Consider the following 19,851-nt stretch of genomic DNA (forward strand, 5'->3'; position numbering starts at 1 on the left):
GTAAATCAAAGCAAGAATTAAACCTAGATCTAAGAAATCCTAATCTACATCTAACCTAATTCTAGAGAGAAAAGAGAGCTTCTCTCTCTAGAAACTAACTAAAGCATGATGACAACTCAACTATGTGCTTCCTCCCCTTGACTCCTCTTGAATTCTGCATGTAATAGGCTCAAAAAATGAGTTGGATTTGGGCCTGGGCCGCTCAGAAATTATCTCCAGCGTTTTCACTTTAATGAGGTCACGTGCGAGCATCGACGCGTACGCGTGGGTCATGCATACGCGTCGATTGGCATTTTACTTTCCACGCGTACGCGTCATGTACGCGTACACTTCGCCATGCGACTTCACATTCACGCGTGCGCGTCGTTCCACGCGTGTACATCGTTCCACGTGTGCGCGTCGATGAATGCATCCCAAATCCTTGATTTTTCATGATTTCTCCACTTTGCATACTTTTCTCTTCACTCCTTTGATCCATTCCAGCCTTTTCAACCTGAAATCACTAACAAACTCATCAAGGCATCTAGTAAAATCAAAGGTGAATTAAAATTAACCAATTAAGGGACTAAAAAGCATGTTTTCACACTTAAGCACAAATTAGGATAAATTTATAAAACCATGCTATTTCATTGAATAAGTGTGGGAGTAATGGATGAAATCCACTAAAATTAAGCACAAAATGTACCACGAAATAGTGGTGCATCACGGACCCAATTTTGTTTCTAAATAAGTTTGACATAAATCGGGGGTCTGGAGGCCAGGTTGTGCTCCGTCAAAGTTTGGACTAAAAACACAGTTTTCATCAAACTTGCAAAACCTCCAAATTTCAAAACACAAAACTTCCAAAACTCTTTTAAACCAACCAAAACTCAGCCTTTCAACATCAAACATTTCCAATCCATATAATCAACTCCCACATTATATCCACATCCAACCAAGACTCTATTTTCATCAAGTTCCAACCCAATATTTCTAATTCACAACACTCAATACAAGTCATTAAATATCCTTATCAAATACATTATCAACTGCAAATTCACCAATCATTATACGCACCTAATCCATGTCATGAACAATTCATACAACCATCAACAAGAACACCAAATTCATAACCTCCAAGGATATTAGCCAAATGCATAATTATCATTTTCGAGCCAATCATCAACACCAACAATCCAATCCTTATCCTAGGGTCACTAGCCTAAGTTTTCACATTACATTATATTTTAGATACAGGAAACTGAAAACCATACCTTGGCTGATTCTCCACTCAACCCGGAACACTTCCAAATTTCAACTTTCAAGGTTCCAAAACCTCACCAACAGATTTTCAAGCTTATAGCTCCACCCCAAAGCTTTCCAAAATCATCAATCAAGCTCCAATATACTTATACACACTACCTATTCCACAATATCATATCCAAAACATAACAACTCAATAACAAAACACAACACTTCAAGTATTTCACTTAGGGTTGAGAATCTTACCAAGTCCAAGGATCAAAGAGGCAAGAAGAAGCTTTTCCTTCAAGCTAATTGGATACTATAACATCAAAACTAAAAAATCTCAACACTTTACCCAATAAATTTTCGAGATTAAGGGCTGGAAATTCAGAGAGGGATTCGTAGCTTACCTCAAGAACAAATTTGTGAGCTTTGTAGAGCTTGACGCTTGGCCGCAAACGGTGCGGCGATCGGAGTTCCGGATCAAAAGTTATGCACTTTAAACAAACCAAGGGTTTGCTTCTTCATCCTTTTCCCATGGCTGCTTCAACGTGTTCAGCTTGCCAAATGGGGAGAGAAAGAGCTGAGCTCATTTATTTAATGTGAATGGGTTGGGCTCACTGGCCCAATTTAGGCCCAGTTCGGCCCGTTCAGCCCAATCTTGGGCTAATTTCTTTAAAATTAGTTTTGAAATTCTCGTTTTAATTTTCTCTATCATATTAAACCATAAAAAATCACATTTATGATTTTCTAGAATAAATTTTAATTTGTGGGTTAATTAGTCATTAATTAACCGAGTTTTACAGGAAGCGTGACATTTTGATAGTTAGGGTGTTACAACTAAAAATATTATTGGACACATAAAACTTTTAATAAAAATTATTATTGATTTATTCGTACCCAATTATTAATTATTTTATTATTTGTTTAAAATAATTTTATATAGTTGATTAAAATAATTGTCATATCAAAAATAATATTTATTATTTGCAATTTTTTAATTTAACTATTTTTTCTTAATTATACTGAGAGCAAATAAAAATATAAAAATAACTTAAAAATCAAAACAAGAAAGAAATTTCATATTCAAAAATTTAAACATAACATATTAAAGAAGAATAGTCGTACTATATAAATTGAGGCAACAGTTCAAATTTAAATTAATTTAAAACTAATTTAATCAAATACCAATATTAGAATTAAATTTCTTAAATAATATTTAATCTATTCTAGTTCTTAGACACGTATAGATTAGAGCCATTCTCGTAAGGACAACCAACTGAAACAACATCATAAGTTCGAACATTTAGAATTCGTGCAAATTCAGACCATCTCCTTGTTAAATAAATTTCATCATCTGCTATCCATGCAATACAGTAAGGTATAGAATTGTCACACCGAGAAACTAAACTGACATTTATTTCCCTCAATGCCATTTTATTGATACAAAAGAAGGCCTGTAATTTCTAAAAAAAATCATAATATGTTATAAAATTATTTTAATTACAAAAAACTTAAAATAAAAAATTTAAATATATTACCAATCGTTGAAATTGTTCTTCGAGTTTGATACGAATTTACCAGAACTAAACTTAAATTGAGGAAATTCTTCTCCACTTCGAAGATTTCCGGGCAGACATAGAAAGCATGGAAAGGATGGAACTTGAACTTGGCCTACAAAGCTCCATAGAAATAATTCCTCAATAAAAAATTGAGTTCCTCCCAAAAAAACTGACTTTACCCACATTCCATTAGGTTGGTCATAATATGTGAGTAGATCCAACCATCCTTTGGTAATATAGAGTTTACTGTGCCTTGAGATGGCATTTGATAGATGTGGTGCATTATAAACGATTGCGATAAAAGACAATCGCACTGGAACATTAGACGAAAAAAATAAATTGGAGTAAGAACAATCATTAAATTATCAAAAGAATAATATAATAGAATGAGTATATAAAAAATACTATAAAAAGTTATAAATTGTACCTTAAAAGGATTAACCTCATGAAAAACGAAGAATACATTCTTATTCTATGAAGTAGTCAAGGAAGAATAATAAATTAAAAAAAAAATAGAGTTGACTGTCAGATCTAGACTCATGAAAAAAAAAAAACTATATATAGCCTTTATTAGAACAAAAAGTAATTATATAACTTAGTTATTATTAAGTTATTTTTTTATTATTTACATTATACATCATATATTTGCTGTGATTGAATAAGCTATTATCATATCATATACATTTTTATCATGATTAGAATAATAGATTTTTGTTTAATTTTCTAAAGTAGATATCAATATCAACTTGTCGGAAATTATTTGATGTATTAACATAATTACCTAGAAAATAAAACATAACAACTAAAATTAAATTTATTAACTAATTGAAGTTAGGTATACAATGTTTGGCAATTATTTTAACATTTAATTATTGGTATCTATTATTATTATTATTATTATTATTATTATTATTATTATTATTAATATAAATTGGTCATTATTAACATAACAACTTGCCATTAATAAAATTATTCTATAATGAATGAGAATTAGAATTGTATCTATATAATTAAAATGATTAAAAATATTTTCGATTGATAATTAGTTTAATAATGCATTAAATATTAAATTTATATAATTAGAATAAAAATATTTTTTAAATTAGTATAATCATGTATTATTCATTAAATACTAATTGTAATATATAATTATAATATTATAATATAATTATAATAAATATAATTTTCTAAAATAAATTTAAAAGAGAGAGTAATACTTTTATTTTGGAGGGAAAATGAATTTATGAAGAATTGACACATCATTTTTATTAGTTGATAATGCAATAAATATTTTTCTTTTACCAAAGATAGAAAGACTCGAACCCGCAACTTCTAAATGAGTATGAGGAAACTATGTTATTTGAGTTATAGCTTGCTGGCATAATAATGTAATAAATATTGATTTTATATAATTATAATAAAGATATTTTCCTAAATTAACATTATTCATTAAATGTTAATTGTAATATAATTATAATAAAAATATTTTTCTAAAATAAATTTGGAAGAGAGAATAGTATTTTTATCTTAAATAAAAAATAAATTCATAAAAAATTGACACCTCATTTTTATTAGTTCGAGAAAAATCTAAGTTTAGGCTTCTAGTGTATTAAGGAGATAGATTAGTTTTTATCTCTTTCTAAGACTTATATTTTGAATTTTTTCGATTCTTTATTTTTTTTTGAAAGTTTTGAAGAAAAACATTCTTTACAAATATAATTTTTTTTAAAATACATTAAAATTATAATTTAATAACTTTAATCGATACCGCCGTAAAAACAATAAAATCAGATGCCTTGTTTCTTCTATAGTTTCTTCCCTAGTTTCTACTTTCTTCTTTAGTTTTCTTCTTCTCCGGCTCTTCCTTGCGCGCCTCCACCAGCTTCCTCCTTCTTCTCTTCCATCATTCCCATCACGCGTCAACACGCGAGCGATGGATTCCCTCTCCACTGTCTCCCCTTCCATGGTGCTCCCTCCACCAAATCCTTTCAACCGCCACACGCGCCACCTTGCACTCTTCTCACGCGCCCCTCTCCCTCCCAGTCTTCTCTCTTCCTCGACGTCTTTCTCCAAACTCTTCAGCATCAGCTTCATCAGAAGAAGAACAAGAAGGACCACGAGAGGCTTAAACGACGTCTCGTGCAGCGCTGGCGGTGCCGACGACGTTAAGGGAAGCAAAAACGACGGTGGATACGATGAAGAGGAGGAGGTTGAGAGGGCGCTTCATATGGACGGGACCATCCCTGGAACCTCCGACGAGTTCGTCAAGCGTGTCTCGTCTCGCGCTTACGACATGCGCAGGCATCTCCAACAATCCTTCGATACCAGTAGCTACGATGGTGCGTTTTCCTTATTCTGATGTCGTCCCCCCCCCCCCCCCTCTCTCTCTTTCTCTAATTTTAGGGTTTATTTAGATGTTAGGGAAATTTGGACTTGCTCTGATAAAAGGAAAGTAGTTTAGTTGAAGTACCTGCTGAGTAGCTGTCCCTAATTTTTGGTTAAAAAAAATTGATTAGAGCTGCCAGTTTTGGAGAGGCATACCACTTACAGAATTTGAAATGCTTGAATAGAAATGACTACTAGTGGTTTCAACCCTTGAGGGAAAAATAAAACCCGAAACCTTAGGAAAGTTATTTGATTTTGTTTGCTTGGGTACATGAATGTTCTGTGCCCTTGATGATACATCACTATACCAATTATGGTACTTATTGCTGTTTGTGCTCTTTTGATAAGAGAAAGAAAAAGGAGAAAGGTGGTCCATTGCATGATGCTCAGTCTAGTGGTCTCTGAACATAATTGATGTACATACCATAGCCTAACATCTCTAGTCCCCTGTGTGAAGAATTGAGATACTTTTCTAGGATTTAAATGCATGATCTAGGACACAACGAATGACCTTACATTTCTGTCAAGGCTCATCCGAAGAAAGAAAGAAGGGAAGAGCAGAAGATAGTTATATACAAAAAGGATGAACAAAACAACAAGGATGTGACCATCAACTATGCTAAGCTTTCCTATCTTTTTTTTTTTTATTGTTCAACAAAGTGGATCCCTTTGGAGAGGATTATGGAAAAATCAGAGGGTTAGCAGCAAAAATTAGTCATTGATGAAGTTCAGTGTTCATCTCAAACCAAAACCACCAAAATAGTGTACTGCAGGCTTCTATAGGGGTTTTCCATCATGGCAAATATAACTGTATGATGTGTTGCGGAATAGTCTGATCCATGCGAGTAACTGATCCGATCTAGTTAGGCCAGACTTGATTGTTGTTTTAAACATACAACAGTGGAGCGTTGCTTTAGGGTGTGTTTGCGAGTTGGAGTTTGGAAGGGGAAGGGATGGAAAGGAAGGGTTTCAAGAGTAAAGAGGACTTCATGTTACTCTTCAAACCCTTTTCTTTCCGTCTCTTCCTCTCCAAAACCAAAAGTAAATGATTTACACTACCTTGCTGCATGTTTAAATATGCTGTGGTTGCCTGTGTTGTACATAGTGCTGGTTGTGTTGCACGCATTTTTGGATAGATTAATATGCCCGTGTCCGTGTTGGGTGTACCCATGTGTGTAGGTGGATAGGGAGATTGTCATAGAAAATTGAAGGTTTATATGGCAAGTAAAGCATTATTAATATTTTGTTTGTTCCTTTCGTTCATTTTAACAGTATTAGATTCCAACCCTTGGAGAGAAACTTCAAAGCCTGTTTATGTACTAACGCAAAAGGAAAATCAATTGTGGACAATGAAAACCCGAAGAAATAGAAGGTTTGATCAACTTTTATGCTTGCTTTTTCACCCCTCCTTAGTAGTATACACCATATTTCCTACCTGAGATTTTTTTTCTCTTTCTTTTTCTTAATCTCTAACAGTGAGGTTGAGAGAGAGCTTGGCTTATTATTTTCCAAAGGAGGCAACTGGAGATCTGGACTTGGGAATCAGTCCAAACAAGCAAGGGGAGGGACAAAGTTTCAAATGCTTGTGGAAGATATTAGAGAGGGAGTGCTGGTATATATTCATACAAATGCATCACCACGGTTAAATTTATAATTATCAAAGTATTGTGTCGTTGTGAACATTTAGTAATGTGAATTTCCAACAAATTCTAACTTTATGCTCTACCATTTTATTTTGATTAAATGGTAATATGATGATTCTTTTGCTGCTGCATATAAAACACCTTGAGTAGGTCTTGTTTGTAAGATACTGCGTATTTATTGCAACTTTTCAGTCATTAGAATGGTTTAATTGCTTACAACTTCACAATATGTTTGCAGGTATTTGAAGATGAAAATGAAGCAGTAAAGTACTGTGACTTGCTACAAGGAGGTGGTCAAGGTTGTGAGGGTGTTGCTGAGATAGAAGCCTCATCGGTAAAGAAAACTAACATTGTTATTTTCCATCTGTGCTACTTAAATAACTTCCAAACCATAACGTCTGCAATGTCCATCTTGCAGATATTTGATCTTTGCCAGAAAATGAGGGCTCTTGCAGTTTTATTCCGCAGAGGGAGGACACCTCCACTACCCGAAAGCCTTCAGCTCAATCTGCGAGCTCGGAAACGGTCACTTGAAGACCAGGATGACTCGATATGAAAATTAAAGTTCCCTTTTGTGATAAATGGCATTGGCAGGGAAGCATACATTATGCTAAGTTTCTTAGGCTCCCGATAGGGAAAGAAAAAAGAAAAAGAAAAATGATAAGATGTATAAAATTATTAAAGCCACGAAAAAAAATGTACAAAATTATTATTAGAGCTTAGTAAAACTGTAAAAGAAATTGATTTCTTGATTATAATTGAAAAGAATATATATAGCATGTACGGTTATGTTACACGTATACGACAAAACGCATTTACAATACTCAGCACGTGAAAATTATATACTTCTCTTGATGTTATTGTTTCTTTTTCATCTTGTTGTTCTGTCGTTGCATCTTCTTTTTCTGCTAATCCTGCTTTTAATTATTGTTGTTTTTCGTTCGATTTCTTCATCATCGATCTCTTTTTCTTTCTCTCGACCAGCCTACTCTCTTTTATTTTTCATCTTTTAGTATTGATACAAAATAATTTTTACGAAAAACATGAAAACCGCTAAAATTTTAGTTAAATAATACAAAACTGTAACTTGAAAAATATAGAATTTTTTTTTGTTTATAATTATTTCTAATTTAAAATTAGACCAGCTTATGTACGTCAAATTCGCTTTACCGTGTCTGACCTCATAGGGTCCACCTGGTATGTAGAACCTTAACTGCATTTTACAAATAAGCTCATATATTTAAGTACGAGATCTTAACAACTCCTAGATAAAAGGGGAAGATAACTACCCGCTAGAATAGGAAGGGAGGTTACAAAAGTGGCCACAAGATCACTCATTCGATTGTGTAAATACCTCTTCCAACTCGAGTATTTTTCAACTTTAATCTACATAAAAACCTACCTAAAACTCTTGCTAATTTAAGCATTGGAATCCCTTGCAGGTATCACCCCATCCTCAAGATGTCGGATGATGGCACATCTTCCACAGAGACATCGGACTTAGCATCCAAAAGGAGTTTAAATCTCACATTTAGGTTCAATTTTCAAGTAACCATTGTAACATCCTATATTTTTAGAAATTTAAATATAAAATAAGATATAATTTATTTTACGAGTTTAAACTCTTTATTTTTAGGAATTGTTTTATTAAAAATAATTAAATGATTTATGAGATAAGTTTATTTTTATATTAATCAGGATTAGTATATAATTTTATTTTAATCGAATATTTTGCATAATAGAGATTAAAACTCAGTAATGGAAGAATTACATAATTTAATTTACATCATTTCTATTATGAATATTTATTTTATTAATGTGAGCTTTTAAAGACTAATTTATTAAGAATGATTAAATTAATAAAATACTTTAAGTTTAAGTCAATTAATATTTATGTACAATTTTTATTATAATTAGTTATTTTTATTTAAATTGAAATTAAAGTTCTGGTAAAAAAAATAAAAGGTCTTATAATTTAATTTAGGTAATTGATATTTCAGGTTTACAGTGTACTTTATAAAATATTATTAATATATTTATTTTGTAATTTAAATAAAAAGTAATTATCTAAAATCATTGGTACGTTGATAAACAAAATTATATATGTTTTTAAAGTAATTTTACAGTATTATATTTAAATTTCAAGTTACTTTTTTATCTCGAATATTTTGTAAAATTCATATATTACTCGTATTTATTTTATTCTAACCCTAGTCCTATGTTCATTGTTTTATACGTTATTATTTAACAATAATGCTCTGTATTTAAGTAATTTTCCTAACCAAGTCCAACTATGTTATTTTCTCTCACGTGTTGTGTCACCTTTTCTTTCATGCTTTCATAATAGACTTTTAATGTAAATCTCTTCAACATAAAGCTTCTTCTTCAACGTAAAGCTTCTTTGTTCTTCTCTGATTTCTCTTCAGATTTTCGTTCATTTTCGTTGTGTTTCTCCTCCGATTTCTTCTCTTTCTCTTCAAATTTTGATCTACATTTGAATAACATATTATTCTTTTGAATCGAATAGCGTATTATTCTTCTGAATCAAATAGCATTTTATCAAAACAATGAATGGTTCAAGCTCAAATCAGTTGAATGAGAGCGATTTAGATTATTCTTCAGAATCGAATCAACTGGACGAGGTTTGGATTGGTCTTCATTTTATCTGGTTTCATTCTTCAATAATTTTGAATTGAATAAAATGGAATGCTATTGAATAAAGTAATAAAACCAGTGTTCAATTTTTGGTTCATTTGGTATTACACAATGGTCTTATTTTGATAATATTTTCGGTTTATTCTAGAATGCAAGAATTTTTGAATTTAAATTTATATAATGGACACTTTTCGGTTTATCTGTTATTACACAATTGTCTTGTTATGATCTTATTTCGGTTCATTCTTTAACAATTTTAAATTGAATAGAATGGAGTGCAATTAAATATAGTGATAATGAATAATTTCGTCCTTCTTTACTAAAATCAATGTTGTTTATGAATTTGAATTTGGATAGAATGCAAGGGTTTCTGGTTTTATAGAATGCATATGTTTCGACTCATTGGTTATTACACAATGGTCTTGTTATGACAATATTTCGGTTCATTTTACAGTCCAATGTGTTGTCGATGAACAATTTATCCCAAAGGTCGAGATGACTTTCAAGACACTCGAAGAAGTTGAAAAGTTCTATAAAGATTATTCTAAACTTGCTGGTTTTTCTACGAAAATAAAAAATACCACTCAGAAGGGAGATGAAATTAAGAACGAACTAATTACATGTAGTAGAGAGGGGAAATAGAAATCCAAGCTTCAGCCAGAATAAACTGTCCAGCCAGGATTTATGTGCATATATTGAAGGACGTTGGTCTTTGGATTATGATACGTGGCCAGGAAGGCATTTTTGTCATTTTAGAGTTAATAGGCAGAATGGTAATCTCTTCATATTCAAAGATTTGAATACTCGAAAAATTGTACCATGTCGGCCTTGGACATTAAGAAGACCAAGAGTCCGTCTAAAAAATAGTGGTGTTGAAATGACGACAACTCATAAGGTCCATTGGGTTAAGGCAGGACAACAAGCCCAATAATCTTTTCAAATTTAATGGGAGGCATAATTTATTATTAATTTTTGAATTTTATAGGCATTTATTTTAATTTTTTTTGCTGTTAGAGTTTGTTGAAAGATTTGATTTACTTCTAATTTGCTTAATAGTATTTTTAGGAATTTTAAATTTAAATCAAGTTTGATCTAATATAATAAGATCAAATCTGATTTAAATTAATTATCATATCTTTAGGATTTTAAAATTTAAATCAAATCTAATCTAATCTATTAAGATCAAATTTGATTTAAATTAGTTATCTTATCTTTAAGAGATTTAAATTAAATTATCTTATTTTATCTTTTAGTTAGTTTGTTGGCAAAGGATTCGATAGTCCCAGAACGTTTGGACCATTAAATAGTCTCATAACAAAACATGTTTTTTAAGTTTTTTAATAACTGCTAAATAATCCTTATTTAATTTTAATTATAAATTAGTCTTTTATATATTATTTAATTATAAAATTTAATTTTTATTTTATAAATTATTTTTTATCATTCATCTATCATGTTTATTGAAAATAAAAAACTAAAACAATATAATTAGATCTTCCATTAATCGTAATAAATATTTTACAATCTTAATCGATTATAATTTTATCATTGATCCAATTACATACGTATTGGGTTGGAAAAATCGTTTTTGTTAAAATTTCAATCGATTGGATGCACAAACCAATCGATTGAAATTCAGGCTTCCCAAACTTCAATCGATTGGAATTGATACACAATCGATTGAATTTTGTAAGGCATGTGAGATTTTTCTTATTCAATCGATTGGTCATATTACCCAATCGATTAAAATCATCAAAGCAATATGGGTTTAGTTAATTCAATCGATTGGTTCTGTTACCCCTCTGTAAATTATTATTTTCGAAAACCCCATTTTTAAATTTAATTCCCCAAATACGAGTTTTTTTTATGCAAAGCAAGTTCGCCGCACTATAATTTTTATAGAGTTTGCCTAACCCCGACGAACTTCACTTCAAATTCTAAAAACAATGGCTAACTCAAGTTCTTAAACTTCACAATAGACAATGACAACCATTATCATCGTCTCCAGAGTACATAGGAGTACACAAGAATATTGGGAAAATAATAGTTTTTTTTTAATTTATAATGAGAAAAATCTGGTTAAATATGCCTTATTCCCATGTATCTGTGTATTTCTGAAAACGATGATAATGGTTGCCATTAATTTTGAAAAAGTCATGCTTGTTATCGGTGTATTTTTGTGTACTCCTATGTCGAGTGAAATTCGTCGCGGTTAGACAAACTCTATAAAAATTATAGAGTTCGGGAGGTCAGACGAACTCTATAAAAAAATATAGAGTGCGGCTAACTCACCCTAAATAAAAAAAAACCGTATTTGAAAAATGGAATTTTGGAAAATTATATTTTTTTAAATGATAAGTAAAAATGATTTTAGTGTTATAGGAAGTGTATTGGAATTTTTTTCATTGGTAAATTTTGAAGATGTTAGGTATATTTACGGACATTGAGATGGATGAATAATACTATGAGGACGATGACATTAACCAACAAGAAGAGTTAATATGTGACTTAGATATGATGGATAAATAATATGAATCTGAATAAGATTTTGGAGATGAATTTATTGAAGGAATAACAGAACCAATCGATTGAATTAACTAAACCAGATTGCTTTGATGATTTCAATCTATTGGTAATATAACCAATCGATTGAATAAGAAAAATCCCACATGCCTTGCAAAATTCAATCAATTGAAGTTTGGAAAGACTGAATTTCAATCGATTGGGTAATTTTAAAAAACCAACATTTTAGTCATCATTCAATCGATTGGGTAATATGACCAATCGATTGATTTTTGCGAAAACCATGCTGCCTTGCAATTTTCAATCGATTGTTTTGTGATAACCTGTAGTCTAATCGATTGAGTTATGGGAAACTTGAAATTCAATCGATTGATTTTCAAAGAAACACGATCTCAGGACGAACGTCACAGATTAAATATAAACTTTTAATCGATTGGAATGGCCAAAAAGTTTATTACGATCAATGGAAGATCTAATTCATTATTGTTTTTTATTTTGATTGTTAATAAACATAATAGATGAATGATAAAATAATAATTTATAAAATAAAAAATATTTTTTATAATTAAATAAAATATATGGGGTTAATTTGTAATTAAAATTAGAAAAGGACTATTTAGCAATTGTTAAAAAAACTTAAAAACATGTTTTGTTATGAGACCATTTAATAGTCCAAACGTTCTGGACCATCGAATTCAGTGCCTAGTTTGTTAGAGGCCTATTTAAACACCTTTGGTGAGACAATTTACACAATTTTTGATGAATAAAATTTTCTTAGTGCTTTATGCACATTTTTTAAGTGTGATTAAGTGAGGTGAGTGATTTTCTTCGCTTGTTGCATGAAGAAGATCGAAGGATCCAACATTATGGTGATTCAGGTGGTTTCTTCAACTTCATCCCTCTGATCTAGGTTGTTAAAGACAGGTTCTTTGAAGACCTAATAGGAAATTCCTTCCGGTGACCTAGGTTGCTAAGAACAGGTTTCTTACAGGTCTAGTAGGAAAACCTTTATCTATCCTTTTATATTTCCGCCGCATCTTTTCTATTGCGTCTTTTCTCCATCCTTTTTCTTATCCTTTTATCCTTCGTACTAATCTCTTATCATCTGATATCAGTTATATGTCGTAGGTAAATTCTTATTTATCTACACGTTCCATGGGTCTTGTTTAGTCCCTTTGTTTTTTTTTCTTTAATTTTTGCAAATTCACTTTAGAGTCCACAAAAAAAAAAAAGAAAAAGTTTGCAAAAAAAAATGATTGAGTATTACGATAGTGATGACGAAGAAATTTCATATGTGAAAAAGGGTTCTTGGTTGCAAATCCTTGCATTTAAAAGGAGAAATGATCCTGAAGCTTATTTCAGATGGGAAAGGAAGGTAGAGTCGATTTTTGCAAATTGCATCCTTTCAGAGGAAAAGAAGGTTCGACTGGTACAAGCCAATTTTTCTGATGATGCCTGTATATGGTGGATTGAATTAGAAAGATCTAGAAGACGATATGGAAAGAGCCCAATTTGCAGTTGGAAAAATATGAAGAAAATTATGAGGAGCCAGTTTGTGCCATCATCATACCACATGAGGAATCGAGTTGTGCCATCATTATACCACAATGAATTTTTTAGAAAATTTTGTAAGTTACAATAAGATTCATAATCAGTGATGGAGTACCACAAGGAGTTTCTATATTTGATGGAAAGGCTAATATTAAAAGGAGTTTCGAGGTTCTTATGGAATGATTTTTGTTTGGATTATGCGAAGAACTTGCAGATAAAGTACAACGTTACCGTTATGCGACCATGGAGGATTTGGTCAAGTTGACCATTAACATGGAGCATATGCAACAATTTATAGCAATTTGGAATTCCAAAGGAGCAAAATTTGAGGATCAGACACAAGTCAAAGTTTCTGATTTCAAGAAGAATATTATAGATTGATATAAGAGGAGGATTTCTTCTACGCCTATCTTTAATTCTTCTTCAAAGCCAGATATGGAAGAATTTGTTGAGTATGCTGTAGATGGAGATGTGTCCTTGGAAGATTTAAAAGTGCATAATTTCTCAACTGGGTCCTTGGGATGTGAGCAATTTGAAAAATATGAGAGAAAAGAAACTAAGAAAGAGAGTGAGTGTTTGAGTGAAAAGAATCCATGTTTGATTGAAAGCAAGAGTTTTGAGAGAAAAGAGGAGAATAGTGAGCGAGAGGAGTCACGAGTAAAAAAGAAACTCAGACCAATAAACACAATTGTGAGAGAGATCTAGAAAGTTTTAGCTTAGACAAGAGTCCGTTAGTATCATTGAATTCCACGGAGTCCTTAGTTTTTCATACATCTAACCATGAAATTCCTAGTATTTTTATATCAATTTTTCTAGGCTTTGTAGATTCACTGGTCAATTATGGAGGCATTAATATGGATGAAAAGGAAGAAAGACAAATTGCACACTTTGGACAACATGGTGAAACTATGGTTGGAAAAATTGAACATGCACATATGAGGGGACATAGCCACAATTCAGTGGGTAGAGAAGAGCCATCAAACTATAGTATTTGAATATGGGGATTGGGTTTGGATTCCTTGGAGGGAAGAGGATGATATGTGGTCAGGAGGACATTTTCGTCATTTTAGAACTAAGGGGCAGAATGGTAATCTCGTCAAGTTCAAATATTTGAATACTAGAAGAATTATACCATACCGGTCTTGGACATCAAGAAGGCCAAGAGTCCGTCTCAAAAACAGTGGTGCTGAAATGGCGACAACTCATAAGGCCCATTGGGATAAGGTAGGACAACAAGAAGCCCAATAATGCTTTTCAAATTCAATGGAAGGCATAATTTATTATTAATTTTTGAATTTTTTAGGCATTTATTTTAATTGGTTTTGCAGTTAGAGTTTGTTAAAAGATTTGATTTACTTCTGATTTGCTTAGTAGTAATTTTAGGAATTTTAAATTTAAATTAAATCTGATCTAATCTAATAAGATCAAATCTGATTTAAATTAATTATCATATCTTTAGGATTTTAAAATTTAAATCAAATCTGATCTAATCCAATAAGATCAAATCTGATTCAAATTAGATATATTATCTTTAGGAGATTTAAATTAAGTTATCTTATCTTATTTTTTAGTTAGTTTGTTTTAGAGGTCTATTTAAACACCTTTGCTGAGACAATTTACACAATTTTTGATGAATAAAATTCTTAGTGTTTTATGCACGTTTTTTAGTGTGATTAAGTGAAGTGAGTGATTTGCTTTACTTGTTGCATGAAGAAGATTGAAGGATCCAACACTATGATTATTCTGCGTGGTGGTTTCTTCAACTTCATCCCTCTGATCTAAGTTGTCAAGGATAGATTTTTTGAAGGTCTAGTAGGGAATCTCTTCTGATGACTTAGGTTGCTAAGAATAGGTTTCTTAGAGGTCTAGTAGAAAAACCTTTATCTATCCTTTTACGTTTTCGCCACGTCTTTTCTGTTGCGTCTTTTCTCCATCCTTTTTCTTATCCCTTTATTCTTCGTACTAATCTTTTATCATAATATTTCTAAAGTTATTCTAAATCATTTACATCCTTGCTGTCCAGATCGAGCAGAGATGCTTAAACAACACAAGGAGCTTAGCATGTTTGTGTGTCGTACCATTGAAAATAATGAGGAAGCTAGAATCAGAACGGGTAAAATATATCAGTCATTTGTAGTAGTAGTGGGTGGTCATCGTGAACTAAGTTTTTTTAAAAAAGATATGAGAAATTATATTACAATGGAAGTACGAAATATTTCCGAACAAGATGATGCCAAAGAATTCGGGAAGTACTTATTAAAAATGAAAGAGAAGAATCAAAATTTCTTTTTTGAGCTTAACCATGAAGTTGATCACTCTATCAAAAATCTATTTTAGGATGACGCAAGAAGCAGGGCTACGTATGAGTATTTTGGAGAAGTTATTTCATTTGATATGACTTACAACACAAACAAGTATTCGATTCATTATGATATAATATTCGGTTCATACACATAACCAGTTTTGGTTCATAATCGTTGGTGTCCATTTGCAGGTACAATATGGTTTTTGGCTCTTTTGTGGGTGTGAATCCATGGTCAGTCGACACTTCTTGGATGTGCTTTGATGAAAAATGAGGATATTCAGTCATTCAAATGGTTATTTGAATGTTGACTTCATTGGATGGGAGGAAAGGCACCAAAAGGGATTCTTACCGATCAATGCACATCGATGCAAAGGGCTATTGAGAGCTTTATGCCAACAACAATTCACTAGTGGTGCATTTGGCATATTAAGAAGAAGATCCCAAGTAAATTAAATGGCTACAAGCGACACGAAGAAATCGAACAAGAGATGAGTCATGTTGTTTGGAACTCGTTTACAAAAGATGCATGTGATAGGAATTGGAATGATTTTGTCATGAAGTATGGTGTTTGAGGTTATAAGTAGCTTTCAGGTAACCAAGGTTTCATTTGAATTAATTGATGTTATTTTTTCGGTGAAAATGGGTATAAGTTTCAGTTCATTTTGTGTCTGATTTCGGTTTATTTGTAGAGCTATTTGAAGATTGTTATTTATGGATTCCAGTTTATCTTAATTATCACTTTTAGATTGGGATAAGAAGCACACAAAGAAGCGAGAGAATGCATGCTTTTTTAATGAGTTTATTACATGCAATAGCTCCTTGATTCAATTTGTAAAGTAATATAATAATTGAATAGGAAGCAGAGAGCAAAGAGAGAGAGAGAATTTAATGCTGCAGATTTTCATACTGTCATACCGTGTGTAACAAAATCATCAATAGAGGCTCAATTTCAGAATGTGTATACTTGATGAGCGGATAATTTATACGCTTTTTGGCATTATTTTTACATAGTTTTTAATATGTTTTAGTTACTTTTATTATATTTTTATTAGTTTTTATGCAAAAATCACATTTCTAGACTTTACTATGAGTTTGTGTATTTTTCTGTAATTTCAGGTATTTTCTAGCTGAAATTGAGGGACCTAAGCAAAAAATCTGATTCAGAGGCTGAGAAAGGACTGCAGATGCTGTTGGATTCTGACCCTCCTGCACTCGAAGTGGATTTTCTGGAGCTACAGAAGCCCAATTGGCGCGCTCTCAATTGCGTTGGAAAGTAGACATCTTGGATCTGTGGACCCCACAGGATCCCCACCAACCCCAACTCACTCTCTCTCCTTTTCACACCTTTCCATAACACTCTTCCCCAAAATAACCTCCACTAATCACCTCCATTTCTCCTCCAAAACCATCATATAACCCATCTACCCCCACCAATTCAAATTCAAACCATCTCCTTTCCAAAACCAACCCCTATTACAAGAATTCCCTCTCCATTCCACTCCTATACAAGCCCCTCATCACTCCTTCATTTTCACACATCATAACCACCTAAAACCCCCTTGGTTGAACCATTCACACACCTCCATCTCCTCCATCTCTTCTTCCTCTAATCTTTTCTTTCTTCTTTTACTCGAGGATGAGCAAACCTTTTAAGTTTGGTGTGGAAAAAAGCTCTGCTTTTTGTTTTTCCATAACCATTAATGGAACCTAAGGCCGGAAAAACCTCTAGGAAGAGGAAAGGGAAGGCAGTTGCTTCCAACTCCGAGTCATGGGAGATGGAGAGATTCATCTCAAAAGCCCATCACTAGAAAGAGGATGGAGCAAACAAGAGAGCCCACTCATTGACCTCAACAAGAGCATGAGGAAATTCCTCATCAAGAAATCCTTGAGATGCCTCAAGGGATACACTTTCCTCCACAAAGCTATTGGGAGCAACTCAACACCTCTTTAGGAGATTTGAATTCCAACATGGAGCAACTAAGGATGGAGCACCAAGAGTACTCCATTATCCTCCATGAAATCAGAGAGGACTAAAGAGCCATGAGGGAAGAGCAACAAGGGCAAGGAAGAGATATTGAGGAGCTCAAGCACTCCATATAGGATCTTCAAGAGGAAGAACTAGCCGCCATCACTAAGGTGGACCCGTTCTTTAATTTCCTTGTTCTTATTTTTCTGTTTTTTGGTTTTTATGCTTTATGTTTTGACTATGTTTGTGTCTTCATTACATGATCATTAGTGTTTAGTGTCTATGTCTTAAAGCTATGAATGTTCCATGAATCTTTCACCTTTCTTAAATGAAAAATGTTTTTATTTGCAAAAGAACAAGAAGTGCATAATTTCGAAATTTATCTTGAAATTAGTTTAACTATTTTGATGTGGTGGCAATACTTCTTGCTTTCTGAATGTATGCTTAAACAGTGCATGTTTGAAATTGGAATTAAGAAAAGTTAACTCTTGAAAGAATAATGAAAAAGGATACATGTTATTGGTGATCTGAAAAATCATAAAACTGATTCTTGAAGTAAGAAAAAGCAGTGAAAAGCAAAAGCTTGCGAAAGAAAATGCGAAAAAAAAAAAGAAAAAGCAAGCAGAAAAAGCCAATAGCTCTTTAAACTAAAAGGCAAGAGCAAAAAGCCAGTAACCCTTTAAACTAAAAGACAAGGGTAAAGAAGATCCAAGGCTTTGAGCATCAGTGGATAGGAGGGCTCAAAAGGAATAAAATCCTGGCCTAAGCGGCCAAATCAACTTGTCCCTAACTATGTGCTTGTGTCATGAAGGTCCAAGTGAAAAGCTTGAGACTGAGTGGTAAAAGTCGTGATCCCAAGCAAAAGAGTGTGCTTAAGAACTCTTGGCACCTCTAACTGGGGACTCTAGCAAAGCTAAGTCACAATCTGAAAAGGTTCACCCAGTTATGTGTCCGTGGCATTTATGTATCCGGTGGTAATACAGGAAAACAAAATGCTTAGGGTCACGGCCAAGGCTCATAAAGTAGCTGTGTTCAAGAATAAAAAAGAACTTAACTAGGAAAATCAATAACATTATCTATATTTCTAAGTTTTTAAAGAGGCCAACAATTCTGAACTCCAATGGATAGAGAGATGCCAAATCTATTCAGAGGCAAAAGGCTACTAGTCCCGCTCATCTAATTAAAACTAATCTTCATTGATATTTTTGAAATTTATTGTATTTTCTCTTCTTTTTATCTTATTTTGTTTTTGGTTGCTTGGGGACAAGCAACAATTTAAGTTTGGTGTTGTGATGAGCGGATAATTTATACGCTTTTTGGCATTATTTTTACATAGTTTTTAATATGTTTTAGTTACTTTTTATTATATTTTTATTAGTTTTTATGAAAAAATCACATTTCTAGACTTTACTATGAGTTTGTGTGTTTTTCCGTAATTTCAGGTATTTTCTGGCTGAAATTGAGGGACCTGAGCAAAAAATTTGATTCAGAGGCTGAGAAAGGATTGCAGATGCTGTTGGATTCTGACCCTCCTGCACTCGAAGTAGATTTTCTAGAGCTACAAAAGCTAAATTGTCGTGCTCTTAATTGCGTTGGAAAGTAGACATCTTGGGATTTCCAGAAATATATAGTATTCCATACTTTGTCTGAGATTTGATGGCCCAAACTGGCGTTCAACGCCAGCCAGAGACCCTTTTCTGGCGTAAAATGCCAGAACTGGCACCAGAACTGGAGTTAAATGCCCAAACTGGCACCCAAGCTGGTGTTTAACTTCAAGAATGGCCTATGCATGTGAAAGCTTCAAAGCTCAGCCCAAACACTCACCAAGTGGGCCCCAGAAGTGGATTTCTACACTATCTGCACTTAGTTACTCATTTTCTGTAAACCTAAGTTACTAGTTTAGTATAAAAACTACTTTTAGAGATTCATTTTGCAACTTATGACATTTTTTACATCTCACATTGTATCTTCTACGGCATGAGTCTCTAAACCCTATGGTGGGTGATGTGTGGAAAACGATCCAACACAAAACTCACC

At 32.6% G+C, this 19,851-nt stretch overlaps 1 protein-coding gene across 1 annotated transcript; it reads left to right on the plus strand.

Annotated features, from left to right (window-relative positions):
* Window positions 1–4,434: 4,434 nt before the first annotated feature.
* LOC112750254 (uncharacterized) lies at window positions 4,435–7,614 on the plus strand. The gene is made up of 5 exons (XM_025798886.3): window positions 4,435–5,125; window positions 6,444–6,543; window positions 6,648–6,783; window positions 7,053–7,148; window positions 7,233–7,614. The coding sequence occupies exons 1-5, from the start codon at window positions 4,720–4,722 to the stop codon at window positions 7,368–7,370; spliced, it is 876 nt and encodes a 291-aa protein (XP_025654671.1). The 5' UTR covers window positions 4,435–4,719; the 3' UTR covers window positions 7,371–7,614.
* Window positions 7,615–19,851: the final 12,237 nt, after the last annotated feature.

Source organism: Arachis hypogaea, chromosome 15 (assembly GCF_003086295.3).
Source record: "Arachis hypogaea cultivar Tifrunner chromosome 15, arahy.Tifrunner.gnm2.J5K5, whole genome shotgun sequence".
Taxonomy (NCBI): Eukaryota; Viridiplantae; Streptophyta; class Magnoliopsida; order Fabales; family Fabaceae; genus Arachis; species Arachis hypogaea.

Excerpts from the sequence above, each read along its gene's own strand:
- LOC112750254 (XM_025798886.3), top strand. The coding sequence starts at position 4,720 with ATGGATTCCCTCTCCACTGTCTCCCCTTCCATGGTGCTCCCTCCACCA. Across the intron at positions 5,126-6,443 it reads CGATACCAGTAGCTACGATG|TATTAGATTCCAACCCTTGG; the intron begins GTGCGTTTTCCT and ends TCATTTTAACAG. Across the intron at positions 6,784-7,052 it reads ATATTAGAGAGGGAGTGCTG|GTATTTGAAGATGAAAATGA; the intron begins GTATATATTCAT and ends ATATGTTTGCAG.